A 20,365-nucleotide genomic window follows, 5' to 3' on the forward strand; every position below is an offset into this window, starting at 1 on the left:
CTCTCCAGAGGGTAGTGAGGTCTGCACAACGCATCACTGGGGGCAAACTACCTGCCCTCCAGGACACCTACACCACCCGATGTTACAGGAAGGCCATAAAGATCATCAAGGACATCAACCACCCGAACCACTGCCTGTTCACCCCGCTATCATCCAGAAGGCGAGGTCAGTACAGGTGTATCAAAGCTGGGACCGAGAGACTGAAAAACAGCTTCTATCTCAAGGCCATCAGACTGTTAAACAGCCACCACTAACATTGAGTGGCTGCTGCCAACACACTGTCATTGACACTGACCCAACTCCAGCCACTTTAATAATTGGATTGATGGGAAATTATGTAAATATATCACTAGCCACTTTAAACAATGGTACCTTATATAATGTTACTTACCCTACATTATTCATCTCATATGCATACGTATATACTGTACTCTACATCATCGACTGCATCCTTATGTAATACATGTATCACTAGCCACTTTAACTATGCCACTTTGTTTACTTTGTCTACATACTCATCTCATATGTATATACTGTACTCGATACCATCTACTGTATGCTGCTCTGTACCATCACTCATTCATATATCCTTATGTACATATTCTTTATCCCCTTACACTGTGTATAAGACAGTAGTTTTGGAATTGTTAGTTAGATTACTTGTTGTTATCACTGCATTGTCGGAACTAGAAGCACAAGCATATCGCTGCTATCGTTATTATCGTTGCTATCGTTGCTATCGTTGCTATCGCTGCTATCGTTGTTATCGTTGTTATCGCTGCTATTGTTGCTATCGCTGCTATCGTTGCTATCGTTGTTGTTGTTGTTATCGCTGCTATCGTTGTTATCGCTGCTATCGTTGTTATCGCTGCTAGCGTTGCTATCGTTGTTGTTGTTGTTATCGCTGCTATCGTTGTTATCGTAGCTATCGTTGTTATCATTGCTATCGTTGTTATCGCTGCTATCATTGTTATCGCTGCTATCGTTGTTATCACTGCTATCGTTGTTATCGCTGCTATCGTTGTTATCGCTGCTATCGTTGTTATCGCTGCTATCGTTGTTATCGCTGCTATCGTTGCTATCGTTGCTATCGTTGTTGTTGCTGTTATCGCTGCTATCGTTGCTATCGTTGTTATCGCTGCTATCGTTGTTATCGCTGCTATCGTTGTTATCGCTGCTATCGTTATTATCGTTGCTGTCATTGCTATCGTTGTTGTGATGGTGGCTTCGGTATATGATATGTAACATAACTTATTGCTTTGTACTCCCAGCTATTTAAAGTATTGATTGAGTAGGGCACAAGCCACCATCCGGGTAGTCTCAGACACACAGACCAAAGTCGCAGCAGTGACCAGGTCTAGGATAAATAACAAGACTCTATTGGACACTTTGAAAAAGGGAGGAAAGAATATTCCTCTTCAGACTGACAACTCTCCCAACCAATCACACGTTTGGGTGGGTGGTGATTAAAATGCAGACAGCAATTGAAGGGGAAATCGATTATTGGAGTTGGTACCGGATGAAAAAGGAACCGTCTCCCGGGCGTGAACCAGATGCCCAATTCAAAGCACACGGCAAAGTCAGCTCAAAACAAAAAAAGTGATCTAGACTAGACTGATCACGTGTAGTAATGAATAGGATTCACATGTAAAAAAAAAAGTGATTGCTTTTGATTTAAAAAAATATATAAATAAATAAAACGCTTTCTACCTCCCTCAATGAAAAGTAGTTTGAAAATGTTAACATACGACATCTCGTGTCTGGATGACACACCGCACTCCTTGTTGACAACATGGCCGAGCGGCGCAGATTACTGTTCTATTTGAGAAGAGGGTTCCTCCCTCACCAATTTGGCCCACGGTCACGTCACAGGCTACAGACCTGGTGCACCGCGCTTCAGGTTAATAGAATTCACTGATTTGTGTTTGTTGCTAGGGCAACGAGCGGATGTCCCAACTCCTCCCCCGACGTGTAAACCCAGAACTCCGGGATGTTATGGGAAGCAACCCGTCTGTCTAGAGGCGACTACCATCCCGATATTGTTAATTCATGACTGTTAGTACTGGCTAACAAACTGAAAAAGTGCCTGTGGTTTTAATCTTGTAACTTAAAAAGAGAAATTTGTAATAAAAGTATATATATTTTTGATAATGTGTTGTCTGGTCTATTGTAATGCTCAGAACTCATGATCCAACTCAATAGGTACGAACTCAATACGAACATGCCTTCCTATGGTTGAAGTGTTCACCCCTCAGTAAACAGGAACTGCCATTTTAGGTAACCCTATAAGGCCGCAGGTGTTACATAGTCATATAGACAATAAAAGTATTCTGTAAATATAATTACAATACAGAAATGAACGTGCTCTTCATTGAAGTTCTGTCAATCTGATGTTGGATACCATATTCATGAAAACCTAGTTGCGCACTTCTTAAATTGTAACACCGGTGCATTTTTAGGGTAAGAATGTTAGGGTAAGAATGTTAGGGTAAGAATGTTAGGGTAAGAATGTTAGGGTAAGAATGTTAGGGTAAGAATCTTGGAGTAAGAATGTTAGGGTAAGAATGTTGGGGTAAGAATCTTGGAGTAAGAATGTTAGGGTAAGAATGTTAGGGTAAGAATGTTAGGGTAAGAATGTTAGGGTAAGAATGTTAGGGTAAAAATGTTAGGGTAAGAATGTTGGGGTAAGAATGTTAGGGTAAGAATGTTGGGGTAAGAATGTTAGGGTAAGAATGTTAGGGTAAGAATGTTAGGGTAAGAATGTTGGGGTAAGAATGTTAGGGTAAGAATCTTGGAGTAAGAATGTTAGGGTAAGAATGTTAGGGTAAGAATGTTGGGGTAAGAATGTTAGGGTAAGAATGTTAGGGTAAGAATGTTAGGGTAAGAATGTTAGGGTAAGAATGTTAGGGTAAGAATGTTAGGGTAAGAATGTTGGGGTAAGAATGTTGGGGTAAGAATGTTAGGGTAAGAATGTTAGGGTAAGAATGTTAGGGTAAGAATGTTAGGGTAAGAATGTTAGGGTAAGAATCTTGGAGTAAGAATGTTAGGGTAAGAATGTTGGGGTAAGAATGTTAGGGTAAGAATGTTGGGGTAAGAATGTTAGGGTAAGAATCTTGGAGTAAGAATGTTAGGGTAAAAATGTTGGGGTAAGAATGTTGGGGTAAGAATGTTAGGGTAAGAATTTTGGGGTAAGAATGTTAGGGTAAGAATGTTAGGGTAAGAATGTTAGTGTAAGAATGTTAGGGTAAGAATGTTAGGGTAAGAATCTTGGAGTAAGAATGTTAGGGTAAGAATGTTGGGGTAAGAATGTTAGGGTAAGAATGTTGGGGTAAGAATGTTAGGGTAAGAATCTTGGAGTAAGAATGTTAGGGTAAAAATGTTGGGGTAAGAATCTTGGAGTAAGAATGTTAGGGTAAGAATGTTAGGGTAAGAATGTTAGGGTAAAAATGTTAGGGTAAGAATCTTGGAGTAAGAATGTTAGGGTAAGAATGTTAGGGTAAGAATCTTGGAGTAAGAATGTTAGGGTAAGAATGTTAGGGTAAGAATCTTGGAGTAAGAATGTTAGGGTAAGAATCTTGGAGTAAGAATGTTAGGGTAAGAATGTTGGGGTAAGAATGTTGGGGTAAGAATGTTAGGGTAAGAATCTTGGAGTAAGAATGTTAGGGTAAGAATGTTAGGGTAAGAATCTTGGAGTAAGAATGTTAGGGTAAAAATGTTGGAGTAAGAATGTTAGGGTAAGAATGTTAGGGTAAGAATCTTGGAGTAAGAATGTTAGGGTAAAAATGTTGGGGTAAGAATGTTGGGGTAAGAATCTTGGAGTAAGAATGTTAGGGTAAAAATGTTGGGGTAAGAATGTTAGGGTAAGAATCTTGGAGTAAGAATGTTAGGGTAAAAATGTTGGGGTAAGAATGTTAGGGTAAGAATGTTGGGGTAAGAATGTTGGGGTAAGAATGTTAGGGTAAGAATGTTAGGGTAAGAATCTTGGAGTAAGAATGTTAGGGTAAAAATGTTGGGGTAAGAATGTTGGGGTAAGAATGTTAGGGTAAGAATCTGGGAGTAAGAATGTTAGGGTAAAAATGTTAGGGTAAGAATCTTGGAGTAAGAATGTTAGGGTAAAAATGTTGGGTAAGAATGTTGGGGTAAGAATGTTGGGTAAGAATGTTAGGGTAAGAATGTTAGGGTAAGAATGTTAGGGTAAGAATGTTAGGGTAAGAATGTTAGTGTAAGAATGTTAGGGTAAGAATGTTAGGGTAAGAATGTTAGTGTAAGAATGTTAGGGTAAGAATGTTAGTGTAAGAATGTTAGGGTAAGAATGTTAGGGTAAGAATGTTAGTGTAAGAATGTTAGGGTAAGAATGTTAGGGTAAGAATGTTAGGGTAAGAATGTTGGGGTAAGAATGTTAGGGTAAGAATGTTGGGGTAAGAATGTTAGGGTAAGAATCTTGGAGTAAGAATGTTAGGGTAAGAATGTTGGGGTAAGAATGTTGGGGTAAGAATGTTAGGGTAAGAATGTTGGGGTAAGAATGTTAGGGTAAGAATCTTGGAGTAAGAATGTTAGGGTAAGAATGTTAGGGTAAGAATGTTAGGGTAAGAATGTTAGGGTAAGAATGTTAGGGTAAGAATCTTGGAGTAAGAATGTTAGGGTAAAAATGTTGGAGTAAGAATGTTAGGGTAAGAATCTTGGAGTAAGAATGTTAGGGTAAAAATGTTGGGGTAAGAATGTTAGGGTAAGAATGTTGGAGTAAGAATGTTAGGGTAAAAATGTTGGGGTAAGAATGTTGGGGTAAGAATGTTGGGGTAAGAATGTTGGGGTAAGAATGTTGGGGTAAGAATGTTAGGGTAAGAATGTTAGGGTAAGAATCTTGGAGTAAGAATGTTAGGGTAAAAATGTTGGGGTAAGAATGTTGGGGTAAGAATGTTAGGGTAAGAATCTTGGAGTAAGAATGTTAGGGTAAAAATGTTAGGGTAAGAATCTTGGAGTAAGAATGTTAGGGTAAAAATGTTGGGTAAGAATGTTGGGGTAAGAATGTTGGGTAAGAATGTTTGGGTAAGAATGTTAGGGTAAGAATGTTAGGGTAAGAATGTTGGGGTAAGAATGTTAGGGTAAGAATGTTAGGGTAAGAATGTTAGGGTAAGAATGTTAGGGTAAGAATCTTGGAGTAAGAATGTTAGGGTAAGAATCTTGGAGTAAGAATGTTAGGGTAAGAATGTTAGGGTAAGAATGTTAGGGTAAAAATGTTAGGGTAAGAATGTTAGGGTAAGAATGTTGGGGTAAGAATGTTAGGGTAAGAATGTTAGGGTAAGAATCTTGGAGTAAGAATGTTAGGGTAAGAATGTTGGGGTAAGAATGTTAGGGTAAGAATCTTGGAGTAAGAATGTTAGGGTAAGAATGTTAGGGTAAGAATGTTAGGGTAAGAATGTTAGGGTAAGAATCTTGGAGTAAGAATGTTAGGGTAAGAATGTTGGGGTAAGAATGTTAGGGTAAGAATGTTAGGGTAAGAATGTTGGAGTAAGAATGTTAGGGTAAGAATCTTGGAGTAAGAATGTTAGGGTAAGAATGTTGGGGTAAGAATGTTGGGGTAAGAATGTTAGGGTAAGAATGTTAGGGTAAGAATGTTAGGGTAAGAATGTTGGGGTAAGAATGTTGGGGTAAGAATCTTGGAGTAAGAATGTTAGGGTAAGAATGTTGGGGTAAGAATGTTGGGGTAAGAATGTTAGGGTAAGAATGTTAGGGTAAGAATGTTAGGGTAAGAATGTTAGGGTAAGAATGTTAGTGTAAGAATGTTAGGGTAAGAATGTTAGGGTAAGAATGTTAGTATAAGAATGTTAGGGTAAGAATGTTAGTGTAAGAATGTTAGTGTAAGAATGTTAGGGTAAGAATCTTGGCGTAAGAATGTTAGGGTAAGAATGTTAGGGGAATCTTGGAGTAAGAATGTTGGAGTAAGAATGTTAGGGTAAGAATGTTGGGGTAAGAATGTTAGGGTAAGAATCTTGGAGTAAGAATGTTAGGGTAAGAATGTTAGGGTAAGAATGTTAGGGTAAGAATGTTAGGGTAAGAATCTTGGAGTAAGAATGTTAGGGTAAAAATGTTGGGGTAAGAATGTTGGGGTAAGAATCTTGGAGTAAGAATGTTAGGGTAAAAATGTTGGGGTAAGAATGTTAGGGTAAGAATCTTGGAGTAAGAATGTTAGGGTAAAAATGTTGGGGTAAGAATGTTGGGGTAAGAATGTTGGGGTAAGAATGTTGGGGTAAGAATGTTGGGGTAAGAATGTTAGGGTAAGAATGTTAGGGTAAGAATCTTGGAGTAAGAATGTTAGGGTAAAAATGTTGGGGTAAGAATGTTGGGGTAAGAATGTTAGGGTAAGAATCTTGGAGTAAGAATGTTAGGGTAAAAATGTTAGGGTAAGAATCTTGGAGTAAGAATGTTAAGGTAAAAATGTTGGGTAAGAATGTTGGGGTAAGAATGTTGGGTAAGAATGTTAGGGTAAGAATGTTAGGGTAAGAATGTTGGGGTAAGAATGTTGGGGTAAGAATGTTAGTGTAAGAATGTTAGGGTAAGAATGTTAGTGTAAGAATGTTAGGGTAAGAATGTTAGTGTAAGAATGTTAGGGTAAGAATCTTGGAGTAAGAATGTTAGGGTAAGAATGTTGGGGTAAGAATGTTAGGGTAAGAATGTTGGGGTAAGAATGTTAGGGTAAGAATCTTGGAGTAAGAATGTTAGGGTAAGAATGTTAGGGTAAGAATCTTGGAGTAAGAATGTTAGGGTAAGAATGTTGGGGTAAGAATGTTAGGGTAAGAATGTTGGGGTAAGAATCTTGGAGTAAGAATGTTAGGGTAAGAATGTTGGGGTAAGAATGTTAGGGTAAGAATCTTGGAGTAAGAATGTTAGGGTAAGAATGTTAGGGTAAGAATGTTAGGGTAAAAATGTTAGGGTAAGAATCTTGGAGTAAGAATGTTAGGGTAAGAATGTTAGGGTAAGAATCTTGGAGTAAGAATGTTAGGGTAAGAATCTTGGAGTAAGAATGTTAGGGTAAGAATCTTGGAGTAAGAATGTTAGGGTAAGAATGTTAGGGTAAGAATCTTGGAGTAAGAATGTTAGGGTAAGAATGTTAGGGTAAGAATCTTGGAGTAAAAATGTTAGGGTAAAAATGTTGGGGTAAGAATGTTGGGGTAAGAATGTTGGGGTAAGAATGTTGGGGTAAGAATGTTGGGGTAAGAATGTTAGGGTAAGAATGTTGGGGTAAGAATGTTAGGGTAAGAATGTTAGGGTAAAAATGTTAGGGTAAGAATGTTAGGGTAAAAATGTTGGGGTAAGAATGTTGGGGTAAGAATGTTAGGGTAAGAATGTTGGAGTAAGAATGTTAGGGTAAGAATGTTGGGGTAAGAATGTTAGGGTAAGAATGTTAGGGTAAGAATGTTGGGGTAAGAATGTTAGGGTAAGAATGTTAGGGTAAGAATGTTAGGGTAAGAATGTTAGGGTAAGAATGTTAGGGTAAGAATCTTGGAGTAAGAATGTTAGGGTAAGAATGTTGGGGTAAGAATGTTAGGGTAAGAATGTTGGGGTAAGAATGTTAGGGTAAGAATCTTGGAGTAAGAATGTTAGGGTAAGAATGTTGGGGTAAGAATGTTGGGGTAAGAATGTTAGGGTAAGAATGTTGGGGTAAGAATGTTAGGGTAAGAATCTTGGAGTAAGAATGTTAGGGTAAGAATGTTAGGGTAAGAATGTTAGGGTAAGAATCTTGGAGTAAGAATGTTAGGGTAAGAATGTTGGGGTAAGAATGTTAGGGTAAGAATGTTGGGGTAAGAATGTTAGGGTAAGAATCTTGGAGTAAGAATGTTAGGGTAAGAATGTTGGGGTAAGAATCTTGGAGTAAGAATGTTAGGGTAAGAATGTTGGGGTAAGAATGTTAGGGTAAGAATCTTGGAGTAAGAATGTTAGGGTAAGAATGTTAGGGTAAGAATGTTAGGGTAAAAATGTTAGGGTAAGAATCTTGGAGTAAGAATGTTAGGGTAAGAATGTTAGGGTAAGAATCTTGGAGTAAGAATGTTAGGGTAAGAATGTTGGGGTAAGAATGTTAGGGTAAGAATGTTAGGGTAAGAATGTTGGGGTAAGAATGTTAGGGTAAGAATCTTGGAGTAAGAATGTTAGGGTAAGAATGTTAGGGTAAGAATCTTGGAGTAAGAATGTTAGGGTAAAAATGTTGGAGTAAGAATGTTAGGGTAAGAATGTTAGGGTAAGAATCTTGGAGTAAGAATGTTAGGGTAAAAATGTTGGGGTAAGAATGTTGGGGTAAGAATCTTGGAGTAAGAATGTTAGGGTAAAAATGTTGGGGTAAGAATGTTAGGGTAAGAATCTTGGAGTAAGAATGTTAGGGTAAAAATGTTGGGGTAAGAATGTTGGGGTAAGAATGTTGGGGTAAGAATGTTGGGGTAAGAATGTTAGGGTAAGAATGTTAGGGTAAGAATCTTGGAGTAAGAATGTTAGGGTAAAAATGTTGGGGTAAGAATGTTGGGGTAAGAATGTTAGGGTAAGAATCTTGGAGTAAGAATGTTAGGGTAAAAATGTTAGGGTAAGAATCTTGGAGTAAGAATGTTAGGGTAAAAATGTTGGGTAAGAATGTTGGGGTAAGAATGTTGGGTAAGAATGTTAGGGTAAGAATGTTAGGGTAAGAATGTTGGGGTAAGAATGTTAGGGTAAGAATGTTAGTGTAAGAATGTTAGGGTAAGAATGTTAGGGTAAGAATGTTAGTGTAAGAATGTTAGGGTAAGAATGTTAGTGTAAGAATGTTAGGGTAAGAATGTTAGGGTAAGAATGTTAGAGTAAGAATGTTAGGGTAAGAATGTTAGGGTAAAAATGTTAGGGTAAGAATGTTAGGGTAAGAATGTTAGGGTAAGAATGTTGGGGTAAGAATGTTAGGGTAAGAATCTTGGAGTAAGAATGTTAGGGTAAGAATGTTAGGGTAAGAATGTTAGGGTAAGAATGTTAGGGTAAGAATGTTGGAGTAAGAATGTTAGGGTAAGAATCTTGGAGTAAGAATGTTAGGGTAAGAATGTTAGGGTAAGAATGTTAGGGTAAGAATGTTAGGGTAAGAATGTTAGGGTAAGAATGTTGGGGTAAGAATGTTGGGGTAAGAATGTTGGGGTAAGAATGTTAGGGTAAGAATCTTGGAGTAAGAATGTTAGGGTAAGAATGTTGGGGTAAGAATGTTAGGGTAAGAATCTTGGAGTAAGAATGTTAGGGTAAAAATGTTAGGGTAAGAATGTTGGGGTAAGAATGTTAGGGTAAGAATGTTGGGGTAAGAATGTTGGGGTAAGAATGTTAGGGTAAGAATGTTAGGGTAAGAATCTTGGAGTAAGAATGTTAGGGTAAAAATGTTGGGGTAAGAATGTTGGGGTAAGAATGTTAGGGTAAGAATCTTGGAGTAAGAATGTTAGGGTAAAAATGTTAGGGTAAGAATCTTGGAGTAAGAATGTTAGGGTAAAAATGTTGGGTAAGAATGTTGGGGTAAGAATGTTGGGTAAGAATGTTTGGGTAAGAATGTTAGGGTAAGAATGTTAGGGTAAGAATGTTAGGGTAAGAATGTTAGTGTAAGAATGTTAGGGTAAGAATGTTAGGGTAAGAATGTTAGGGTAAGAATGTTAGGGTAAGAATGTTGGGGTAAGAATCTTGGAGTAAGAATGTTAGGGTAAGAATGTTGGGGTAAGAATGTTAGGGTAAGAATGTTGGGGTAAGAATGTTAGGGTAAGAATCTTGGAGTAAGAATGTTAGGGTAAGAATGTTAGGGTAAGAATGTTAGGGTAAAAATGTTAGGGTAAGAATGTTGGGGTAAGAATGTTAGGGTAAGAATCTTGGAGTAAGAATGTTAGGGTAAGAATGTTAGGGTAAGAATGTTAGGGTAAGAATGTTAGGGTAAGAATGTTAGGGTAAGAATGTTGGGGTAAGAATGTTGGGGTAAGAATGTTAGGGTAAGAATGTTGGGGTAAGAATGTTAGGGTAAGAATCTTGGAGTAAGAATGTTAGGGTAAGAATGTTGGGGTAAGAATGTTGGGGTAAGAATGTTAGGGTAAGAATGTTGGGGTAAGAATGTTAGGGTAAGAATGTTGGGGTAAGAATGTTAGGGTAAGAATGTTAGGGTAAGAATGTTAGGGTAAAAATGTTAGGGTAAGAATCTTGGAGTAAGAATGTTAGGGTAAGAATGTTAGGGTAAGAATCTTGGAGTAAGAATGTTAGGGTAAGAATCTTGGAGTAAGAATGTTAGGGTAAGAATCTTGGAGTAAGAATGTTGGGGTAAGAATGTTAGGGTAAGAATCTTGGAGTAAGAATGTTAGGGTAAGAATGTTAGGGTAAGAATCTTGGAGTAAGAATGTTAGGGTAAAAATGTTGGAGTAAGAATGTTAGGGTAAGAATGTTAGGGTAAGAATCTTGGAGTAAGAATGTTAGGGTAAAAATGTTGGGGTAAGAATGTTGGGGTAAGAATCTTGGAGTAAGAATGTTAGGGTAAAAATGTTGGGGTAAGAATGTTAGGGTAAGAATCTTGGAGTAAGAATGTTAGGGTAAAAATGTTGGGGTAAGAATGTTGGGGTAAGAATGTTGGGGTAAGAATGTTGGGGTAAGAATGTTGGGGTAAGAATGTTAGGGTAAGAATGTTAGGGTAAGAATCTTGGAGTAAGAATGTTAGGGTAAAAATGTTGGGGTAAGAATGTTGGGGTAAGAATGTTAGGGTAAGAATCTTGGAGTAAGAATGTTAGGGTAAAAATGTTAGGGTAAGAATCTTGGAGTAAGAATGTTAGGGTAAAAATGTTGGGTAAGAATGTTGGGGTAAGAATGTTGGGTAAGAATGTTAGGGTAAGAATGTTAGGGTAAGAATGTTGGGGTAAGAATGTTGGGGTAAGAATGTTAGTGTAAGAATGTTAGGGTAAGAATGTTAGTGTAAGAATGTTAGGGTAAGAATGTTAGTGTAAGAATGTTAGGGTAAGAATCTTGGAGTAAGAATGTTAGGGTAAGAATGTTGGGGTAAGAATGTTAGGGTAAGAATGTTGGGGTAAGAATGTTAGGGTAAGAATCTTGGAGTAAGAATGTTAGGGTAAGAATGTTAGGGTAAGAATGTTAGGGTAAGAATGTTAGGGTAAGAATGTTGGGGTAAGAATGTTAGGGTAAGAATCTTGGAGTAAGAATGTTAGGGTAAGAATGTTAGGGTAAGAATGTTAGGGTAAGAATGTTAGGGTAAGAATCTTGGAGTAAGAATGTTAGGGTAAGAATGTTGGGGTAAGAATGTTAGGGTAAGAATGTTGGGGTAAGAATGTTAGGGTAAGAATCTTGGAGTAAGAATGTTAGGGTAAAAATGTTGGGGTAAGAATGTTGGAGTAAGAATGTTAGGGTAAGAATGTTGGGGTAAGAATGTTAGGGTAAGAATCTTGGAGTAAGAATGTTAGGGTAAGAATGTTAGGGTAAGAATGTTAGGGTAAAAATGTTAGGGTAAGAATCTTGGAGTAAGAATGTTAGGGTAAGAATGTTAGGGTAAGAATCTTGGAGTAAGAATGTTAGGGTAAGAATCTTGGAGTAAGAATGTTAGGGTAAGAATCTTGGAGTAAGAATGTTGGGGTAAGAATGTTAGGGTAAGAATCTTGGAGTAAGAATGTTAGGGTAAGAATGTTAGGGTAAGAATCTTGGAGTAAGAATGTTAGGGTAAAAATGTTGGAGTAAGAATGTTAGGGTAAGAATGTTAGGGTAAGAATCTTGGAGTAAGAATGTTAGGGTAAAAATGTTGGGGTAAGAATGTTGGGGTAAGAATCTTGGAGTAAGAATGTTAGGGTAAAAATGTTGGGGTAAGAATGTTAGGGTAAGAATCTTGGAGTAAGAATGTTAGGGTAAAAATGTTGGGGTAAGAATGTTGGGGTAAGAATGTTAGGGTAAGAATGTTAGGGTAAGAATGTTGGGGTAAGAATGTTAGGGTAAGAATGTTAGGGTAAGAATCTTGGAGTAAGAATGTTAGGGTAAAAATGTTGGGGTAAGAATGTTGGGGTAAGAATGTTAGGGTAAGAATCTTGGAGTAAGAATGTTGGGGTAAGAATGTTGGGGTAAGAATCGTGGAGTAAGAATGTTAGGGTAAAAATGTTGGGGTAAGAATGTTGGGGTAAGAATGTTAGGGTAAGAATGTTAGGGTAAGAATGTTAGGGTAAGAATGTTAGGGTAAGAATGTTAGGGTAAGAATGTTAGTGTAAGAATGTTAGGGTAAGAATGTTAGGGTAAGAATGTTAGTGTAAGAATGTTAGGGTAAGAATGTTAGTGTAAGAATGTTAGGGTAAGAATGTTAGGGTAAGAATGTTAGTGTAAGAATGTTAGGGTAAGAATGTTGGGGTAAGAATGTTGGGGTAAGAATGTTAGGGTAAGAATCTTGGAGTAAGAATGTTAGGGTAAAAATGTTGGGGTAAGAATGTTGGGGTAAGAATGTTAGGGTAAGAATGTTGGGGTAAGAATGTTAGGGTAAGAATCTTGGAGTAAGAATGTTAGGGTAAGAATGTTGGGGTAAGAATCTTGGAGTAAGAATGTTAGGGTAAGAATGTTAGGGTAAGAATGTTAGGGTAAAAATGTTAGGGTAAGAATCTTGGAGTAAGAATGTTAGGGTAAGAATGTTAGGGTAAGAATCTTGGAGTAAGAATGTTAGGGTAAGAATGTTAGGGTAAGAATGTTAGGGTAAGAATGTTAGGGTAAGAATGTTTGGGTAAGAATGTTAGGGTAAGAATGTTAGTGTAAGAATGGGTAAGCATTTTTAGGGTAAGAATGTTGGGGTAAGAATGTTAGGGTAAGAATGTTAGGGTAAGAATGTTAGGGTAAGAATTTTTAGGGTAAGAATGGGTAAGAATGTTAGGGTAAGAATGGGTAAGAATTTTTAGGGTACGAATGGGTAAGAATGTTAGGGTAAGAATGGGTAAGAATGTTAGGGCAAGAATGGGTAAGAATGTTAGGGTAAGAATGTTGGGGTAAGAATGTTAGGGTAAGAATGTTGGGGTAAGAATGTTAGGGTAAGAATGTTATATTATACTACCCACCACTGCGACCTGTATGCTCTCGTCGGCTGGCCCTCGCAACATATTTGTCGCAAAACCCACTGGCTCCAGCACCAGCTGTCAGAGCAGCTTACCGATTCACTGCACCTGTACACAGCCCATCTGTAAATAGCCCACCCAACTATCTCATCCCCGTGTTGTTATTGTGATGCCAGGAGGATACTAGTAAAAGGGCGCTGCCTAGCAACCATCAAGAGTTTTAAGACCTTTAAGAGCGTACTGCGTTCCAATTCCACCTCAACATTACGGCTACATTTCATACGAAGCCGTAGGCAGATCTTTACCGCAATCGTGACTGGCGGAAATAAGAGTAGAGGCGTTGTCGCCGGCAATAAAGCAAAGTAAAGTCGTCGGGATGATGATGTTGGCAGAAAAACGTCTTGGTTTTAAATCTCCATCACAGGTTACCAAGGGGAGATGTAAGTCTCCAGCTTCCGTGATTTTTGCAATTCGTTCCAGTCACTGGCAGCAGAGAACCGGAAGGAGAAGTTAACATTGTCAACTTAACTTGATTGTTTAACTGTTTTTCAGATCTGTACAAATCAAATTTTATTTTTTATTTTACCCCTTTTTTCTCCCCAATTTCGTGGTATCCAATTGTTAGGAGCTACTTACTATCTTGTCTCATCACTCACACCTCCCGTACGGGCTCGGGAGAGACGAAGGTTGAAAGTCATGCGTCCTCCGATACACAACCCAACCAAGCCGCACCAATGTGTCGGAGGAAACACCGTGCACCTGGCAACCTTGCGCACTGTGCCCGGCCAGCCACGGGAGTCACTGTGATGAGACAAGGAAATCCCTACCGGCCAAGCCCTTCCTAACCCGGACGACGCTGGGCCAATTGTACGTCGCCCCACGGACCTCCCGGTCGCTGTCGGTTACGACAGAGCCTGGGCACGAACCCAGAGTCTCTTGTGGCACAGCTGGCGCTGCAGTTCAGCGCCCTTGACCACTGCGCCACCCGGGAGGCCCCCCCATCACACAACCTTTTTGCGTTGACAGTAGCAAGAACAAGTAGCACACCTGTTAATTGAAATACATTCCAGGTGACTACCTCATGAAGTTGGTTGAGAGAATGCCAAGAGTGTGCAAAGCTATCATCAAGGCAAAGGGTGGCTACTTTGAAGAATCTCAAATGTATATGTTGATTTGTGGAACACTTTTTGGGTTGCGACATGATTCCATATGTGTTATTTCATAGTTGTGATGTCTTCACTATTATTCTACAATGTAGAAAATAAAAAAATAAACAATTGAAAAAGTAGGTGTGTCCAAACTTTTGACTGGTATCGTATGTGGCCATAAATTATTTTTCTGTATGTGGTTGGCTCGCTGAGCTACAGCCTGGGAAGCCTTAAGGTCGTAGATGTCACGCCCTGGTCTAAGTATTTTGTGTTTTTCTTCATGTATTGGGTTAAGGCTGTTTCGGTTTTCACTACGTTTATTGTTTTGTAGAGTTTGTGTTTTGGATTCGTGTTACGTTGTGTGATTAAACATGGATTGCAATATACACGCTGCAGTTTGGTCCGACTCTCCTTCACCACATGAAAACCGTGACAGTAGACAACACTACTCATCACGCAAGTAGTTCACTGTAGAACCACCTTTACTAAACCTTTATTTTATAGTATAGTACAGTATTTAGTATATTATAGTATTATAGTATAGTATTTGTTATGTCCTTAGTTCTGTATAGCTCTCCCCCTCTCCAGGGCAGACCCATGCCATGCATATACACTGAGTATACCAAACATTAAGAACACCTTCCTAATATGGAGTTGCACCCCTCCCTTTTCCCCTCAGAACTGCCTCAATTCGTCGGGCCATGGACTCTACAAGGTGTCGAAAGCGTTCCACAGGGATGCTGGCCCATGTTGACTCCAATGCTTCAAGTTGTGTGGATGTCCTTTGGGTGGTGGACCATTCTTGATACACACAAGAAACTGTTGGGTGTGAAAAACCTAGCAGCGTTGCAGTTCTTTACACAATCCGGTGTGCCTGGCACCTACTACCATCCCCCGTTCAAAGGCACTTACATATTTTGCCCATCCTCTCTCTGAATGGCACACATACACAATCCAGGTCTCAGCTGTCTCAAGCCTTATCCTGTCTCCTCCCCTTTCATCTACACTGATTGAAGTGGATTTAACATCAATAAAGGGATCATATCTTTCACCTGGATTCACCTGGTCAGTCTGTCATGGAAAGAGCAGGTGTTCATAATGTTTTGTACACTCCGTTAATATGATAATATTGTAGTATTAGTATAGTATTTCTATGTACACCTGCTTTTACACCTGCATTGTTTGCTGTTTGGGGTTTTAGGCTGGGTTTCTGTACAGCACTTTGAGATATCAGCTGATGTACGAAGGGCTATATAAATAAATTTGATTTGATTTGATTTGATGTAATATATAATATAAGTGTTGTATTGCTCACCCCCCTCCTCCTCTCCTCAGGACGAACCCACTCCATGACCAACGGTACTCTGTCCATGTCCAAGTCCCCACTGTCCAACGGCAGCTTCACCTTCGGAGGGGAACACATCCGCAGCGACGGCCAGGTGTACCACACGGTTCACAAGGATTCTGGTCTCTACAAAGACCTGCTCCACAAGATCCACCTGGGACGACTGGAGGACGACAACTCCGCCCCCACGCCAGACAACAACTACCGCCTGCTGCGTCGCAACAACAGTTACACCTGCTACACGGCCGCCATCTGTGGCATGCCGGTCCAGCCGCTGCTCCGTTCCGAGTCCCGAGAGGCCCGAGAGGCCCGAGAGGACAGCGAGAAGCTGGTGGGGGAAGGGGAGAGGTCGGGGAGCGTGTCCTTTACCAAGAAGAGAGTTCGCTATGATAGTTACTCGTCGTACTGTAACGCCGTGGCAGAGGCCGAGATCGAGGCGGAGGAGGGCGGCGTGGAGATGAAGCTGGCGTCTGACCTGGGGGGCGAGGAGGCGCCGGGTGCTCCTGTCCCGCTGGATGACTCCGCAGAAGAGGATGAAGGGGATAAGGACAAACCGACCGTCTACCTGCTCTTCCACTTCCTGCAGATCCTCACTGCATGCTTCGGATCTTTTGCTCACGGAGGCAATGACGTCAGGTGACTAGGATTGCTAAATTCCTCAAACTTTCCCGAAAGTTCCCAGGTGTTCCAGAAATCTGTTTTTTTTTTTTTACAGAATTTTCAGAGTTTCCAGAATTTTCCAACCCTACAGCTGACTACCAGTCAACACAACACAATTACTATTCCATGTGTTCACACAACTACAACCTTTGCTAACATTCACCTCATTTGCCATATAATCCAGTAGACTAGTGTCAAACAGACAGGAAACTACCTGACACCGACTTCCCTCTCAAACAGACAGGAAACTACCTGACACCGACTTCCCTCTCAAACAGACAGGAAACTACCTGACACCGACTTCCCTCTCAAACAGACAGGAAACTACCTGACACCGACTTCCCTCTCAAACAGACAGGAAACTACCTGACACCGACTTCCCTCTCAAACAGACAGGAAACTACCTGACACCGACTTCCCTCTCAAACAGACAGGAAACTACCTGACACCGACTTCCCCTCTCAAACAGACAGGAAACTACCTGACACCGACTTCCCCTCTCAAACAGACAGGAAACTACCTGACACCGACTTCCCTCTCAAACAGACAGGAAACTACCTGACACCGACTTCCCTCTCAAACAGACAGGAAACTACCTGACACCGACTTCCCTCTCAAACAGACAGGAAACTACCTGACACCGACTTCCCTCTCAAACAGACAGGAAACTACCTGACACCGACTTCCCTCTCAAACAGACAGGAAACTACCTGACACCGACTTCCCCTCTCAAACAGACAGGACACTACTACCTCTCCCACTGCAAACTGCCATATCATGTTATTCACAACACTATAAGTTCTAATGAGTTATTCATAAATCTGTCATTCTATATCCTCTACCCACGGCAGTAACGCCATCGGCCCGTTGGTGGCGCTGTGGATGATCTATGACCAAGGCGGGGTGATGCAGGACGCCGCCACCCCCATCTGGTTGCTGTTCTACGGGGGCATTGGAATCTGTTGCGGCCTCTGGGTGTGGGGGCGCCGGGTGATCCAAACCATGGGGAAGGACCTCACCCCCATCACACCTTCCAGGTGAGAGAAGGGACGGACGGGCGGGGGGGAAGTGGGGTGGGGTGAGGTGGGGAGTTGGATGTGGCTGGCTGGCTGGCTGGCTGGCTGGCTGGGTGGCTGGCTGGCTGGCTGGCTGGCTGGGTGGAAGGATGACATGCATTTGAATACACACGCACACAGCATTCAAATACAGTTCAACATAACACAACTACTAATTACATCACAGAAAAATCACAGATGAGTTGTCAAATACACTCACTCATACACTGAATCATATACTCACTCATAGACTGATTCATATCCTCATTCATACACTGATTCATATCCTCATTCATACACTGATTCATATCCTCATTCATACACTGATTCATATAGTCATTCATACACTGATTCGTATAGTCACTCATAGACTGAATCATATACTCACTCATACACTGAATCATATAGTCACTCATACACTGATTCATATAGTCACTCATACACTGATTCATATAGTCACTCATACACTGAATCAAATATACACTGAATCATATAGTCACTCATACACTGAATCATATACTCACTCATACACTGATTCATATCCTCATTCATACACTGATTCATATAGTCATTCATACACTGATTCGTATAGTCACTCATAGACTGAATCATATACTCACTCATACACTGAATCATATAGTCACTCATACACTGATTCATATAGTCACTCATACACTGAATCAAATATACACTGAATCATATAGTCACTCATACACTGAATCATATACTCACTCATACACTGAATCATATAGTCACTCATACACTGAATCATATAGTCACTCATACACTGAATCATATACTCACTCATACACTGAATCATATAGTCACTCATACACTGAATCATATAGTCACTCATACACTGAATCATATACTCACTCATACACTGAATCATATACTCACTCATACACTGAATCAAATACTCACTCATACACTGAATCATATAGTCACTCATACACTGAATCATATACTCACTCATACACTGAATCATATAGTCACTGATATATTCACTGAACAAAAATATAAATGCAACATGCAACCATTTAGAAGATGTTACTGAGTTACAGCTCATATATGAAATCAGTCAATTGAAATAGATTCATTAGGTCCTAATCTATGGATTTATGACTGAGAATACAGATATGTCTGTTGATTGTGGCCTGTGGAATGTTGTCCCACTACTCTTCAATAACTGTGTGAAGTTGCTGGATATTGGCGGGAACTGGAACACGCTGTCGTACACGTCGATCCAGAGCATCCCAAACATGCTCAGTGGGTGACACGTCTGGTGAGTATACAGGCCATGGAAAAACTGGGACATTTTCATCTTCCAGGAATTGTGTCCAGATCCTTGCGACATGGGGCCGTGCATTATCATGCTGAAACATGAGGTGATGGCGGCGGATAAATGGCACGGCAACGGGCCTCAGGATCTCGTCACGGTGCATTCAAATTGCCATCGATAAAATGCAACTGTGTTCGTTGTCCGTAGCTTATGCCTTCCCCATACCATAACCCCAACGCCACCATGCTCGTCCACATGACGCCACGTCTGCCATCTGCCCGGGACAGTTGAAAACGGGATTCATCCGTGAAAGAACCACACTTCTCCAGCGAGGCCAGTGAGCATTTCCCCACGGATGTCGGTTACGACACTGAACTGCAGTCAGGTCATGACCCCCGGTGAAGACGGTCAGGATGCAGATGAGCTTCCCCGAGGCGGTTTCTGACAGTTTGTGCAGACATTCTTTGGTCATCAACTGTCTGGGTGTCTGGTCTCAGAAGATCCCGCAGGTGAATGAAGAAGCCGGATGTGGAGGTCCTGGGCTGGCGTGGTAACATGTGGTCTGCGGTTGTGAGGCCGGTTGGAAGTACTGCCAAATTCTCAAAAAAGATTTTGGAGCCGGCTTATGTTAGAGAAATGAACATGAAATTCTCTGGCAACAGCTCTGGTGGACATTCCTGAAGTCAGAATGCCAATTTGCACGCTCCCTCAAAACTTGAGACATCTGTGGCATTGTGTTGTGTGACAAAAATGCACATTTTAGAGTGGCCTTTTTATTGTCCCCAACACGAGGTGCACCTGTGTAATGATCATGCTGTTTAATCAGCTTCTTGATATGTCGCACCTGTCAGGTAGATGGATTATCATGGCAGGGTAGAATTGCTCACTAACAGGGATGTAAACAAATTTGTGCACAAAATTTGAGAACATTTCTGGGATCTTTTATTTCAGCTCTTGAAACATGGGATCATCACTTTTAGGTGTTGCGTTTATATTTCGGTTCAGTAAACATGCACACAGTTGAATACATTAAAAGGCTCACAGCTTTACACTTTTACTGTTGCTTGTTGCCTGCCTGCCTGTCTGTATGTCTGTATCTGCATGATGAAGTCTGCATGGGCCCTTTCTCCTGAACTGAACCATTCATACACCCCTGTAGGACCACTAGAGGCTACTCCTCAACAAGGCTAGAACCCCTCTCTGCTCTAGTCTTCCTTGATCCTCACTAGAACCCTTCTCTGATCTAGTCTTCCTTGATCCTCACTAGAACCTTTCTCTGCTCTAAAACCCTTTAGATCCTTCATAGAACCGTTCTGAGTGAATTATCCTAGTTATGCTTCTTAGAACCTGGTACTACCCTTCTTAGAACCTTGAAACTGCACCCTACACCCCTCACTAGAACCCTGCTTCTTAGAACCCTATACCCCTCACTAGAACCCTATCCCCCTAACAAGAACACTGCTTCTTAGAACCCTATCCACCTCACTAGAACCCTATCCATCTCACTAGAACATTTTTCCCTAGAATCATATCCACCTCACTAGAATCATGCTTCTTATTACCCAATCCTCCTCACTAGAACTCTGATTCTTGTAACCCAATCCTCCTCACTAGAACCCTGCTTCTTAGAACCCTATCCACCTCATTAGAACCCTGCTTCTTTAAACCCAATCCTCCTCACTAGAACCCTGCTTCTTAGAACCCTATCCAACTCACGAGAACCCTGCTTCTTATAACCCAATCCTCCTCACTAGAACCCTGCTTCTTAGAACCATATCCACCTCACTAGAACCCTGCTTCTTATAGCCCAATCGTCCTCACTAGAACCC

At 40.6% G+C, this 20,365-nt stretch overlaps 1 protein-coding gene across 1 annotated transcript in view; it reads left to right on the forward strand.

Moving 5' to 3' along the window:
• LOC118371431 (sodium-dependent phosphate transporter 2-like) overlaps positions 1–20,365 on the forward strand; it is a 160,241-nt gene that overhangs the window by 132,276 nt on the left and 7,600 nt on the right. Inside the window, exons 9-10 of the mRNA XM_052460865.1 lie at positions 15,530–16,175; positions 17,051–17,236. Of these exons, the coding sequence (XP_052316825.1) occupies positions 15,530–16,175; positions 17,051–17,236 (832 nt within the window). The remainder of the gene's footprint in view (positions 1–15,529; positions 16,176–17,050; positions 17,237–20,365) is intronic.

This window comes from Oncorhynchus keta, chromosome 14 (assembly GCF_023373465.1).
Source record: "Oncorhynchus keta strain PuntledgeMale-10-30-2019 chromosome 14, Oket_V2, whole genome shotgun sequence".
Lineage (NCBI taxonomy): Eukaryota > Metazoa > Chordata > Actinopteri > Salmoniformes > Salmonidae > Oncorhynchus > Oncorhynchus keta.